This window comes from Globicephala melas, chromosome 20, assembly GCF_963455315.2.
Source record: "Globicephala melas chromosome 20, mGloMel1.2, whole genome shotgun sequence".
Classification (NCBI taxonomy): Eukaryota; Metazoa; Chordata; class Mammalia; order Artiodactyla; family Delphinidae; genus Globicephala; species Globicephala melas.
This window is the reverse complement of record NC_083333.1, coordinates 38,933,274-38,945,401: the sequence shown is the minus strand read 5'-3', so window position 1 is coordinate 38,945,401 and position 12,128 is coordinate 38,933,274. Positions and strand designations below refer to the sequence as shown.

At 50.8% G+C, this 12,128-nt stretch overlaps 1 protein-coding gene across 1 annotated transcript; it reads left to right on the top strand.

Moving 5' to 3' along the window:
- Positions 1-227: 227 nt before the first annotated feature.
- Positions 228-9,876, top strand: ASB16 (ankyrin repeat and SOCS box containing 16). Its single transcript, XM_030848977.2, has 5 exons — positions 228-584; positions 2,613-2,880; positions 6,400-6,892; positions 7,639-7,752; positions 8,271-9,876. Exons 1-5 carry the CDS (start codon positions 284-286, stop codon positions 8,454-8,456), a joined length of 1,362 nt encoding a protein of 453 aa, XP_030704837.2. The 5' UTR covers positions 228-283; the 3' UTR covers positions 8,457-9,876.
- The last annotated feature ends 2,252 nt before the right edge of the window (positions 9,877-12,128 follow it).

The window sequence follows — 12,128 nt, the reverse complement described above, 5'->3', positions numbered from 1 at the left end:
GCTCAGCTGAGGGCCGGCTCCCCAGCTGGAGGGTATCTGCAGGGGCAGGGGCTGTCCCTAGCCGTGGGCTGGGGGTTGGCCCAACACTTTCTCTGCACCAAGATCATGACTCTGGGCAAACTGTGTTTACCAGAACAGCAAAGGGCCTATTTATAGCCTCAGCTGCTCCTTTCTCTGGGTCACAGGTTGGGGGCAGGGTGGCTCCTCAGAGCAAGGGTGGCAGTCGGGCCGAGGGAACCTGCTCTGCCCAGCTGCTGCTGCCCAGACCCCTGGATCCCTCCCCATGGCAGGGGAGACCTTCCCCTTCACCTCCTCCACCCTGCGCTCTCTCCGCCTGAAGCGGGAGTGGCTGGCATGGGAGGACCGGCGGCGGGCTGCAGCCCAGCAGTACCAGAGCCAAAGGTGCCCCCCGAGTTCCCGGGCCCAACTCACTAGGCCGCGCCGCTCCTGCCGGGACCCAGCTGTGCACAATGCCCTGTTCTCCGGTGACCTGCAGCAGATCCAAGCCCTGTTCCAAGATGAAGGCGCTGCCAACATGATTGTGGAGACAGTGAGCAACCAGCTGGCCTGGTCAGCTGAACAGGGTAGGGAGCACCCGGTGGGGGCAGAAGAGGAGGGAGAGGGAGGAGGGGAGGGTGGGGGGGGAGCCCGGGCCCCATCGCCCCCCTCCAGACCATAGACTAGACCATCCCTTCCCACTGCCGATTCCAGCTCCCTCCTAAACAGAGATGAGGCATGCTTAGTGATTTGTATGTCTTTTCAGATTTCAAGTTATAGTAGCATGTTATATGACTTACACAGGAACACAGTTGTATTCGAATGCAATTGTTTCTCTGGATGCATCTCCACGCGTGAATATTTGTTCTTTCATAGAATGAAATTATACTCCAGATGCTATTTATAGCCTGTTTTTTTCATGTAATATCTTTCTATGTCCATAACCATAAGTCCACATAATTTTTTTTTTTTTTGGCCATGCCGCGCGGCTTGCGGGATCTTAGTTCCCCAACCAGGGATTGAACCTGGGCCCTCGGTACTGGACGCTCAGGGTCCTAACCACTGAACTGCCAGGGAATTCCCCACGTAATAATTTAAATAGGTGCATAAATTCTATTGTATGGGTGTGCCATGTTTTATATAACTAGCCCCCAAATAGATTGGTTAGATTAGGCTTCTTTTTTGTTTTATTTATTTATTGCTAAAAATATTTATTTATTTATTTATCTATTTAGGCTGCACCTGGTCTTAGTTTTGGCATGCAGACTTCTTAGCTGAGGCCTCCGAACTCCTAGTTGCGGCATGCGTGCAGGATCTAATACCCCAACGAGGGATCGAACCCAGGCCCCCTGCATTGGGAGCATGGAGTCTTACGCCCTGGACCACCAGGGAAGTCCCTAGGTTTCCTTTTTAAAAAAAACTATTTTAAATAACAGTATGACCAACATCTTTGTGTACTTGTTCGATGATCTGCCTTAGGATCTATTCTGACCAGAAGGTTTGTCCATGTAAACCAAATGATTGCCCTGTTCTTAGGCAGGAGAAAAGAAACCACCCCCGCAAAAAAAAAAAAAAAAAAAAGATTGACAGGAGATTGCCTCACACTCCACCCATGGATATGGGGGTTCAAAATCCTTGGAGAGCTTATGCTCTCACGGTCACCACCAGGCCAAATTCCTTCAACTGTTAGAGATGTGACCCCACCCAGGGCACCCTGGTCTCCTCTTCCAGCATGTCCACCATCTCCATCTCCCAAATGGAACTTGGCCTTAATTTCAATCCTAATAAAAAACAAAACATGCTTTACCCAAGATTTAGGAAACCCAGGGATTTACTTAGCTACAATGCAAACAACTGACAGCAGGATATTAGCCATCTGTGTCCTTCGAACAAGACCTTGGCGATTTCTACAATTCGGATTCAACACCAGTCCCGTGATCGACCCCTCTTCCCACTCTTCTTTTCTCTACCTCCATCTCTTATCCTCCCTCTCTGCCCTTCCCCCCATTTCCATGCCACCCTCCCCACCCCAGGAGCATCCCAGGACTTCTTCAGCTCTGCTCTGGCCACTCCCTGAGTCAGTTCCAGGCCCTCCTGTGTGTAACTCCCTCCCCTCCCCAACACCAGAGCGCCCAAGTTAAAAGAGCCAAGGACTCCACCAGCAGCTCAAAGACCCAGAGGTTTCCCTAACAGAATTCACCCTCCTTAGCTGCCCTTGTGGTTTTAAAGAGCAATTAAGGGAATTCCCTGGCAGTCCAGTGGCTAGGACTCGGCGCTCCCACTGCCGGGGCCAGCGTTCGATCCCTGGTCGAGGAACTAAGATCCCACAAGCCTCTCAGTGTGGCCAAAAAAAGAAGAAAAAAAAAGAGCAATTAAATGTTTTTCCTATGACCCACGTATTACGTTTTGTTACAGACTGACAAACTTCTAAAAGGCTGTTCCAATTTACACTCTCAGCTGGGGCTTGAGCAAGCCCCTCTCCACAGGTACAGACGGGCACAGGGTTTGTGCTCAGCCAGGCGTACAGAGGGCAGGGCAGCGTCAGTTGTACATGACAGCCTGCCCTGCCTGCCAGCCTCATACCCACCCCCCTTAACACTGCCTGCTCCCCCCAGGGTTCTGGGTGCTGACCCCCAAAGCCAAGCATACGACACCCCTCACCATCGCTGCTGCCCGAGGCCACACCGACTGCGCCCGCTACCTGATCCGGCGGGGAGCTGAGTTGGACGCCCGGGTTGGGGGCCGGGCCGCCTTGCACGAGGCCTGTGCCCGGGCCCAGTCCGACTGTGTGCGGTTGCTGCTGACCTTCGGCGCCAAGGTCAATGTGTTGTCTGAGGAAGGCACAACACCCTTGCACCTCTGCACAACCCCTGAGTCCTTACGGTAGGTGCCCAGGGGCTGAGATGGTTTGGGGAGGGGGTGTGTGGGTACGTGTGTGTGTCTCCAGCTCACATGCCAGAAACACATGTCCTCACAACGTCATGGGAGACAGGTCTCATTCTTTTTTTTTTCTTTGAATTTTATTTTAGTTATTTTTTTATACAGCAGGTTCTTATTAGTTATCTATTTTATACGTATTAGTGTATACATGTCAATCCCAATCTCCCAATTCATACCACCACCACCCCCCGCCTCCCAGCCACTTTCCCCCCTTGGTGTCTGTACGTTTGTTCTCTACATCTGTGTTTCTATTTCTGCCCTGCGGACCAGTTCATCTGTACCATTTTTCCAGGTTCCACATATATGCGTTAATATACGATATTTGTTCTTCACTTTCTGACTTACTTCACTCTGTATGACAGTCTCTAGATCCATCCACGTCTCTACAAATGACCCAATTTCGTTCCTTTTCATGGCTGAGTAATATTCCATTGTATATATGTACCACATCTTTATCCATTCGTCTGTCGATGGGCATTTAGGTTGCTTCCATGACCTGGCTATTGTACATAGAGCTGCAATGAACGTTGGGGTGCATGTGTCTTTTTTTTTTGGCGGTACACGGGCCTCTCACTGTTGTGGCCTCTCCCGTTGCGGAGCACAGGCTCCGGACGCGCAGGCTCAGCGGCCATGGCTCACGGGCCCAGCCGCTCCGCGGCATGTGGGATCTTCCCGGACCAGGGCACGAACCCGCGTCCCCTGCATCGGCAGGCGGACTCCCAGCCACTGCGCCACCAGGGAAGCCCCATCTTTTTGAATTATGGTTTTATTAGAGTATATGCCCAGTAGTGGGATTGCTGGGTCACAAGGTTATTCTATTTTTAGTTAGTTAAGGAACCTCCATACTGTTCTCCATAGTGGCTGTATCAATTTACATTCCCACTAACAGTGCAAGAGGGTACCCTTTTCTCCACACCCTCTCCAGCATTTGTTGTTTGTACATTTTCTGATGATGCCCATTCTAACTGGTGTGAGGTGATACCTCATTGTAGTTTTGATTTGCATTTCTCTAATAATTCGTGTTGTCGAGCAGGTTTTCATGTGCTTCTTGGCCATCTGTATGTCTTCTCTGGAGAAATGTCTATTTAGGTCTTCTGCCCATTTTTGGATTGGGTTGTTTGTTTTTTTAATATTGAGCTGCATGAGCTGTTTTTATATTTTGGAGATTAATCCTTTGTGCATTGATTTGTTTGCAAATATTTTCTCCCATTCTGAGGGTTGTCTTTTTGTCTTGTAGTTTCCTTTGCTTTGCAAAAGCTTTTAAATTTCATTAGGTCCCATTTGTTTATTTTTGTTTTTATTTCCATTTCTCTAGGAGGTGGATTAAAAAAGACCTTGCTGTGATTTATGTCAGAGTGTTCTTCCTGTGTTTTCCTCTAAGAGTTTTATAGTGTCCAGTCTTACATTTAGGTCTCTAATCCATTTTGAGTTTATTTTTGTGTATGGTGTTAGGGAGTGTTCTAATTTCATTCTTTTACATGGAGCTGTCCAGTTTTCCCAGCACCGCTTATTGAAGAGACTGTCTTTTCTCCATTGTATATCCTTGCCTTCTTTGTCATAGATTAGTTGACCATAGGTACATGGGTTTATTATCTCTGGGCTTTCTATCCTGAGACAGGTCTCATTCTATGGTGAAAAACCTGAGACTCAGAAAGGTTTAGTGACTTGTCCAAGGTCACATCAGCTAAGCCCAGTAGGCAGAAGCCCTGTTGCTTTTTGGAAAAACCCTGTCCCAACTGCAGTCTCCTATTCCCTGGGAACCCTCTGCAGCCACATTCCTAGCTATTTTGAGGTAGGCATCAAGAAAGATCTAGCCCAGTGTTTCCCAATCTTAGTGTGAAGGACGCTTCCTCTTCCCACCTTTTTAAGGTCAACAGTTTCTTGGCCACACCCTACATGAAGGTATTTGCACTTTGACAAGTCAGGTCCACAGATAAGGCTGGCGGGGGCAAGGAATCAAGGGCTCCTGAAAGGCATTCCACAGCCCACGTGCTGGAATCTACCCATGTAGATCTAGATCAGTGATGGACCCAGAAATGATCCAAAATTCCCAGTCCTTTCTTGAGGTCTTATGGGCATGTGGTGCACCTTCCAGCACACTTGATCCTTTGAAGTGAACTGAGAATGGTCTCACTTACTGGAACCCTACTGGGCGAGCTTCTTGGAGTTATTTAAATTTAGTATATAGAAACAGAAACGAGTCTATGATTAGAACTTACCGAGGTAATAAATTAAGTAGTGTATGGCTGGCTGGCTGCTACTCAGAGCTTGGCCACTGAGCAAAGTGCCTACCAGACATGCGCACTGAAGGGAGCTGGAATGCTGGCCATTTTGGGGAAGGATACTTTTTCATCAGGGTTTCGATGGGGTTGATGGATCTGCTCCTGAGTTTCCAGTGGCTACCGTTCTGGCTTTTTAAATCCCTGTTAGTTTAGTGCCATCATTAATTTAGTTTGCAGCGTGTTTGGTTTACCCCGAGGCGGTTAATGATGCATATTTGCCTCAACAGTGTTCTGACCTATGAAACACCTGTGAAACACGTGCTCCCTAAAACCTGGTTTTTGTTGTTTGGTTTTGTTTGTTTTCTCCAGGGGAAAGTGAAGTAAGTGGGACCCAAGTGCCTTCCTTTGCTGGAGTGGGTGTGGCTGGCTGAGAAAGGTGGTCTTCATGTTTGGAGAGAGGAAGAAAATACTAATTACGACTTTTTGTTTTGTTTTGTTTTTTACTAATTAGGACTTCTATTTCTGTTTTCTTTGGGGGTCATACTCCTTAATTTTCTGTGCTTCACAGTGTACACATTAGTGGGTTTTCAAAACTTTTTGTGCTTTCAAAATGTTAGGAGAAGGGCTTCCCTGGTGGCGCAGTGGTTGGGAGTCCGCCTGCTGATGCGAGGGACACGGGTTCGTGCCCTGGTCCGGGGCGATCCCACATGCTGCGGAGCGGCTGGGCCCGTGAGCCATGGCCGCTGGGCCTGTGTGTCCGGAGCCTGTGCTCCGCGGCGGGAGGGGCCCCGGCAGTGAGAGGCCCGTGTACCGCAAAAATAAATAAATAAATAAAGTAAAATAAAATAGGGCTAATAAAAAAAAATGTTAGGAGACCACTGACAAGTGATTCAGAACAAGGCCTTGGGGTCCCTATCTGATGGGGGAGTCAGGTTAGACTCTGGGAGGGACGGTCTGAGGCAGTGAGTATTAATTCCTCCGCAGTCACTAACTTGCTGTATGTCCTGGGCTGCACCACAACTTTTCTGGGCTGAAAACTGAAATGCTCCCAGTGACTTGGATGGGCCTTCCAGCTCTGCTCTCTGTCATGGGGCTTCTGTGAGTCTGGCGGTGGGCGCCAGGCTCGCTTGAGCCAAGAGAGGTGGGAAGAAGGGGTCAGGGATGACAGCAGGCTGAGGGGGTCCCAGGCCAGGCCTGGTCCCTCAGGATTTGCCTCAAGGGCCTTGTACCCTGCCTCCAGGTGCGCCAAGCAGCTGCTGGAGGCGGGAGCAACCGTGAACTTGGCGGTACAGGACAGCGAGGTGACGCCCCTGCACGTGGCGGCGGCACGAGGCCTGGAGCAGCACGTGGCTCTCTACCTGGAGCACGGCGCCGACGTGAACCTGCGCACCAGCCAGGGCGAGACGGCCCTGAACGCCGCGTGCGCGGGGGCCGAGGGCCCGGGCAGCAGGCGGCAGCACCAGGACGCCGTGCGCCGGCTCCTGGAAGCCGGGTCAGATGCCCGGGCGGCAGGGCGCAAACGCCACACGCCGCTGCACAACGCCTGTGCCAACGGCTGCGGGGGCCTGGCTGAGCTGCTGCTGCACCACGGGGCCTGCGCTGCAGTTCCCAATGGGGCGGGCGAAACGCCCATGGACTGCGCGCTGCAGGCCGTCCAGGACGCCCCCAACTGGGAGCCCGAGATCCTCTTTGCTGCCCTGCTGGACTATGGGGCCCAGCCTGCGCGCCCTGAGGTGCGCAGGGAGGGCCTGTGAAAGAAGACTCCTGACGGGCGGGGTATGCCTGGAGCTGGAATTGCCCAGCCTCCAGGAAGAGAGGCTAAGAGACAGAGAGCCCGCTCTCTGGGCCAGAGATCTGTCCGCCTCTTGGGAAGGACCAGTGAGGGCTATGGGAGAGGGTGTCTAAGGGAGAAAAACAGCCCCCAAGGAAACTGGCTGGGGCCAGGAGGTTGGAGCACACTTGAAGGTAGGGTAAACTGAGGCTAGAAAAGGATGAGGAGGGACTCAGATCTTGGCCTCTCAAATTTGGATGTGGGACTTCCCTGGGAGTCCAGTGGTTAAGCCGCTGCGCTTCCACTGCAGGGGTCACGGATTCGATTCCTGGTCGGGAAACTAAGATCCTGCATGGCACGTGGGCAGGCAAAAAAAGAACAGATTTGGATGTGAGTGGGGCTTTGGCCCAGGCTGGTTGGTAGAGGCATGGTACCCCTGAGACCCTCTTTTGTTTTCTAGTCTGAGACTCCTTTTTTTTTTTTGTTGTTGTTGTTGTACGCGGGCCTCTCACTGCTGCGTCCTCTCAAGTTGCGGAGCACAGGCTCCGGACGCGCAGGCTCAGCGGCCATGGCTCACGAGCCCAGCCTCTCCGCGGCATGTGGGATCTTCCCGGACTGGGGCACGAACCCGTGTCCCCTGCATTGGCAGGCGGACTTTCAACCACTTGCGCCACCAGGGAAGCCCTGAGACTCTCTTTTGATTTCTAGATGCTGAGACACTGTGCCAACTTCCCTCGAGCCCTGGAAGTCCTGCTTAATGCCTACCCTTGTGTTCCATCCTGTGATACCTGGGTTGAGGCAGTGCTTCCAGAGCTGTGGCAGGTAAGTCCGCCCCATGAGCACAGCTCCTTCCTGGGCTCTGGGGGAGATGGAGAGGAAGGATGAGCCCCAGGCCTGTCCCTCCAGGGTGGGCTTCCTGGAGGCAGGAGCAAGAGGGACTCTGGGTGGGAGGAGGATGGGCAGAGTGAAACCTCTGGGTTCCAGGGTCCCCTGCCCCCGGAAGCTCAGGACAACCTTTAAATGCACACAACTCTCTAGCCTCTCTCTTACCTGCATCAGTATAGACATTTATCAGGCATCTCTGACTGAGTGGGCACTGTGCCAGTATCTTTGGAGTGGGGGTGGGTGCAGACATGGCTGAGACCCTGCTCTGCAGTGTGGTCCCAGCTCCCATGACCCCTGCAGGGCCTTTGCTTCTGAATCTGAGTCCTTCAAGATGAGCCAAACGCCCAGGTGGGTGCAGGTTGCAAAATCCCAGGGCCCCACCACTAGATCACCCCTAGATGGAAGGGCAAAGTCAGGGCGTTGGGCCATCTGACCCTGTTCCACTCCCCATCCAGGAGCACGAAGCCTTCTACAGCTCGGCCCTGTGCATGGTCAATCAGCCGAGGCGGCTGCAGCACCTGGCCCGGCTGGCCATCCGTGCTCAGCTGGGTAGCCGCTGCCGACAGGCTGCCGCCCGCCTCCCCCTGCCCCCGCTCCTCAGGGACTACCTGCTGCTGCGTGTGGAGGGGTGTATCCAGTGAGCCCCGTGCCCAGCTGCTCCCAGAGCTTGTCCTGCCCCCTCCGTCAGTTGCCCCCGCAACCCTGGAGGACCAGTCCCTGGCTTCTTATCCACACTCTGCATGTCCGCTGGGGCCAGCTCATCCCTCTACTGGCTTCTTGAGCCACCCGCTGACCTCCAGCTCGACCTGAACTTCAGCTCCTCTCTCCCATGGGAAGGTCTGCAGACTCAGCCTTTGTCCGCATCTTCCTCCTTCTCCTAAGTGGATGATGGCCCCTCCATCCAGGCGGGCCCCAAGCCGGGAGGAAGTGATCCTCGTTGTCCCGAGACCTGCTACACATGTACCTGTTCAGACTCCTAAAGAGTGACAGCCTCTGCCTCTAGCAGTGCTGCCAATGCCCGTCCTGCTTTTGTCCCTTCAAGGGAGGACTTCACTGACTGGTCTTGAAACCCACGCCGTGCAAGGATGTTGGGACGATCTTTGGGAATCAGAACTCTGATGATGCCCTTCAGTGGCTCCACACCACCTTCAGGCTAAAATAAAAACTTAACAAGGCAGACAAACCTTCTAGCCCCTGCCTCCGCCAAGCTCCCTGGCCTCGTGATCTGCCTTCTCCCTTCTAAGATGCCTGTAACTCAGCCTTAGCAAACTAGTTACCAGTTGCTGGATATGACCTGCTCCCCTTTGCTTCCAGGCATCTGCATGTGCTGTTCCCTCTGCTTGGACTACCCTTCCCACATTTTTTTGCCCTGGTTGAAGCTGATTTGATCCCCAAGACTTGGCCTAATAGCCCTCTTTCTGCAGAGCCTTCTGGGTGGTTGCACTGGGTGGTTTTCCTCACCCCTCAGTGATGCACAGTATCTTAAACTGTGGTCACCGCACTCATGGTCTTAGAGGGTCTGTAACAGGAGGACCAGCCACCAGCTTTCCCTTCTTTCCCTCTCATTTCCTCCTCTGGTCCCAGAGTCAAAAGTACCACCATTCATCTTTAAGAGGAAGCTTTTTAGGCCAAGCCAGTTTTCGTTTTTTTTTTGTTTTGTTTTGTTTTTGTTTTTGTTTTTGCGGTACACGGGCCTCTCACTGTCGTGGCCTCTCCCGTTGCGGAGCACAGGCTCCGGACGCGCAGGCTCAGCGGCCATGGCTCACGGGCCCAGCTGCTCCGTGGCATGTGGGATCTTCCCGGACCGGGACACGAACTCGTGTCCCCTGCCTCGGCAGGCAGACTCTCAACCGCTGCGCCACCAGGGAAGCCCAAAGCCAGGTTTTATGAATGCAAATAAATGATTTGTGCACAGAACAAAAGTGTGACTGTTAGGTTGAAATGTGGCTGAGATACCTATCGCTCCATGTTTATTCCTCCTCTTTGTACTCTTCTGTGGTTCCCAGGTTTTCTGCACTGAGCAGCTGTTACTCTTGTGATAGGAGAAAGAGTATAAGAACAACACAGGAACTCTCCCAGACCCTGAGCTTGTAGTACCCCCTGGAGGAGGTGGCTGTTCTCCTGTCCCTTTGCTGAGGTGAGGGACCCTGGGCTCTCCACTGTAATTACCACTTGGAGTCACATGGTAGAGATGTATCAGGAGTCCTGGGTCGGCCTCCTGCGGTTGTTGCCCAGCCTCCCCTCCTCCGTGGAAAGTTGTATCTGCGGGTATTTCCTTTCACCAACATGAAGACAGTCTTTTACCTCGTTATGCAGAGCAGCACCATCTCCTTTCTAGGTGAAATTTTTGCTTTAATTTCACAGATCCAAAAAGCCCGAGAGAAGAGAGGGAAATCCTCTCTAGTCCTGGGGCCACGCGAGGAGCCTCACTCTCGGGAGGATGTCGAGCTGTCTCCCCTTTTACAGCAGGCAGACCCTAGCGAGCATGGCCTTTTCTGTTATATTTACAATGACAAATACCTGCTTAAAGAAAACCCAAAAGATGCATGTGATTATGTATCTGATTTGGGGGTAAGAGAAGATTTTCCAGGATAAAAGCATAAAAGAAAAGACTCATCGGTCTGAATACAGAAAAAATTTGAATTTAGTTATAAAAGCACCGAATCAAAAACACAAGTAAAAGGCAAAATGTTGAAAAAGTAACTGCCGCTAAAAGATTTCATTTCCTTGATTTTTAAGGGCAGGAATGACATCTGTTTTATTCACCATTGCTGACTTGTGCAATGCCTTGCAGAGAGTGGACACTCAAATATCTGTCAAAGCAGTGAATGGTCATGTTCAACCTCACCAGTAATTAGGGAAATGCAAATTAAAACAACAGTAAGATATAATTCTCCTACTAGATTGAGGGACTTTTTGGTGGCTTGCAGGATCTTAGTTCCCTGACCAGGGATTGAACCCGGGCCACCGCAGTGAAAGCACCAAGTCCTAACCACTGGACTGCCAGGGAATTCCCAGGGGACATTTTAAAGATTGATAATATGCAGTGCCTGTGAAGATATGGAGACATAAGTTCTTGCTTATCCTGTGGGTCAGAAAGGAAATTGCCTCTTCAGTGGGCAAGAGCAGTGCCCTTAAATTGCTCCCCAGTTATACAAAAGGCTGGTACACACAGGAATATTCAGCCCAGCCTTGCTAGCAACAACTCAACATGTGGGAAATGGTAAACAAAACCACACTATGGAATACAATTCAGTCCTTACAAAGGGTAGTACCCACGGCAGGAGAAAACTGGGGAGGGATTCCAAGTGACCAGCATATGTACTACTTGGAAAGATTACCAAGACTGTTACCAAGGTTGGAATACAACATGTACAGCAAACAAAACCAAGCCCCATGATTAGAGATGAATAGAAAAAGGCCTGGAAGGCAGGTTCCCAAATATTTCCCTCTGGGGAGGGGAGAGGGACTGTGCCAGTGGGGCTTTTTATGGTCTGCATTTGAATTTTTTACAAAGGGGTGTCCCCATGGATCCTTGTGAAATTAAAAAAAAAAAATTGAAGGGAAGAAAAGGCATAAGGCCTAAACTATTAATTTACAAGGTGGTTGACGGAACATGACAGATGTGCAAAACCTCACTAGTAATCCAATGAATGCAAATTAAAGGAACAGACACCTTTTTGCCTCGCAAATAGGCAAACACGAAACAAATAGCATCTAGCGGTTAGGGAAGGAGCACTTTTTGATTTTTTACAGGACGGATATACTATAAACATTTAGTTAAGGCACCATCCAGGATTTACAGATACATTCACCGTTCTATAGCCATCATAATTGCGCATAAAGGTATAAAAATACCCAAGTTCAATAGTTTAGGAAAAATAAACAGATAGGGAGCTAAGATCCCTTAAAATCCTCTGTTAATTTTAAATTATTATTATATGTGAGAGACCAGCTTTGGGCAGTGATATAGTCCCAACTGCAGGCTTCTTTCTTTCCTCTCTTTTCCTCTCATAATTCCTCCACCCTCAAAAACCTAACCCTGAAAGCCCCTCTTTCAAAACATCCTTAACTCAACTGCATCCTGTCCTTTGCTGTACACACTCACAAAACGCATCCTTGTCAGACGCAACCTCCACTTGTTCCACCCCTTCATCCCAGCTGCTGAGCATTCCAAGGATATTCCAAGCATATCCGCATCCCCAGCCAGTTCTTCCTTCTTCCCTTCTATCCATTTTCCTCACCGCCATGGCTATCTTAAGACTTCACCTCTGGTGAGCTAACTAAACTTAAAAGCTTTTGCACAGAAAAGG

Coding starts and splice junctions, on each gene's coding strand:
- ASB16 (XM_030848977.2), top strand. CDS start 284: ATGGCAGGGGAGACCTTCCCCTTCACCTCCTCCACCCTGCGCTCTCTC. Junction 2,881..6,399: donor ACAACCCCTGAGTCCTTACG/GTAGGTGCCCAG, acceptor CCCTGCCTCCAG/GTGCGCCAAGCAGCTGCTGG. Junction 6,893..7,638: donor CCCAGCCTGCGCGCCCTGAG/GTGCGCAGGGAG, acceptor TTTGATTTCTAG/ATGCTGAGACACTGTGCCAA.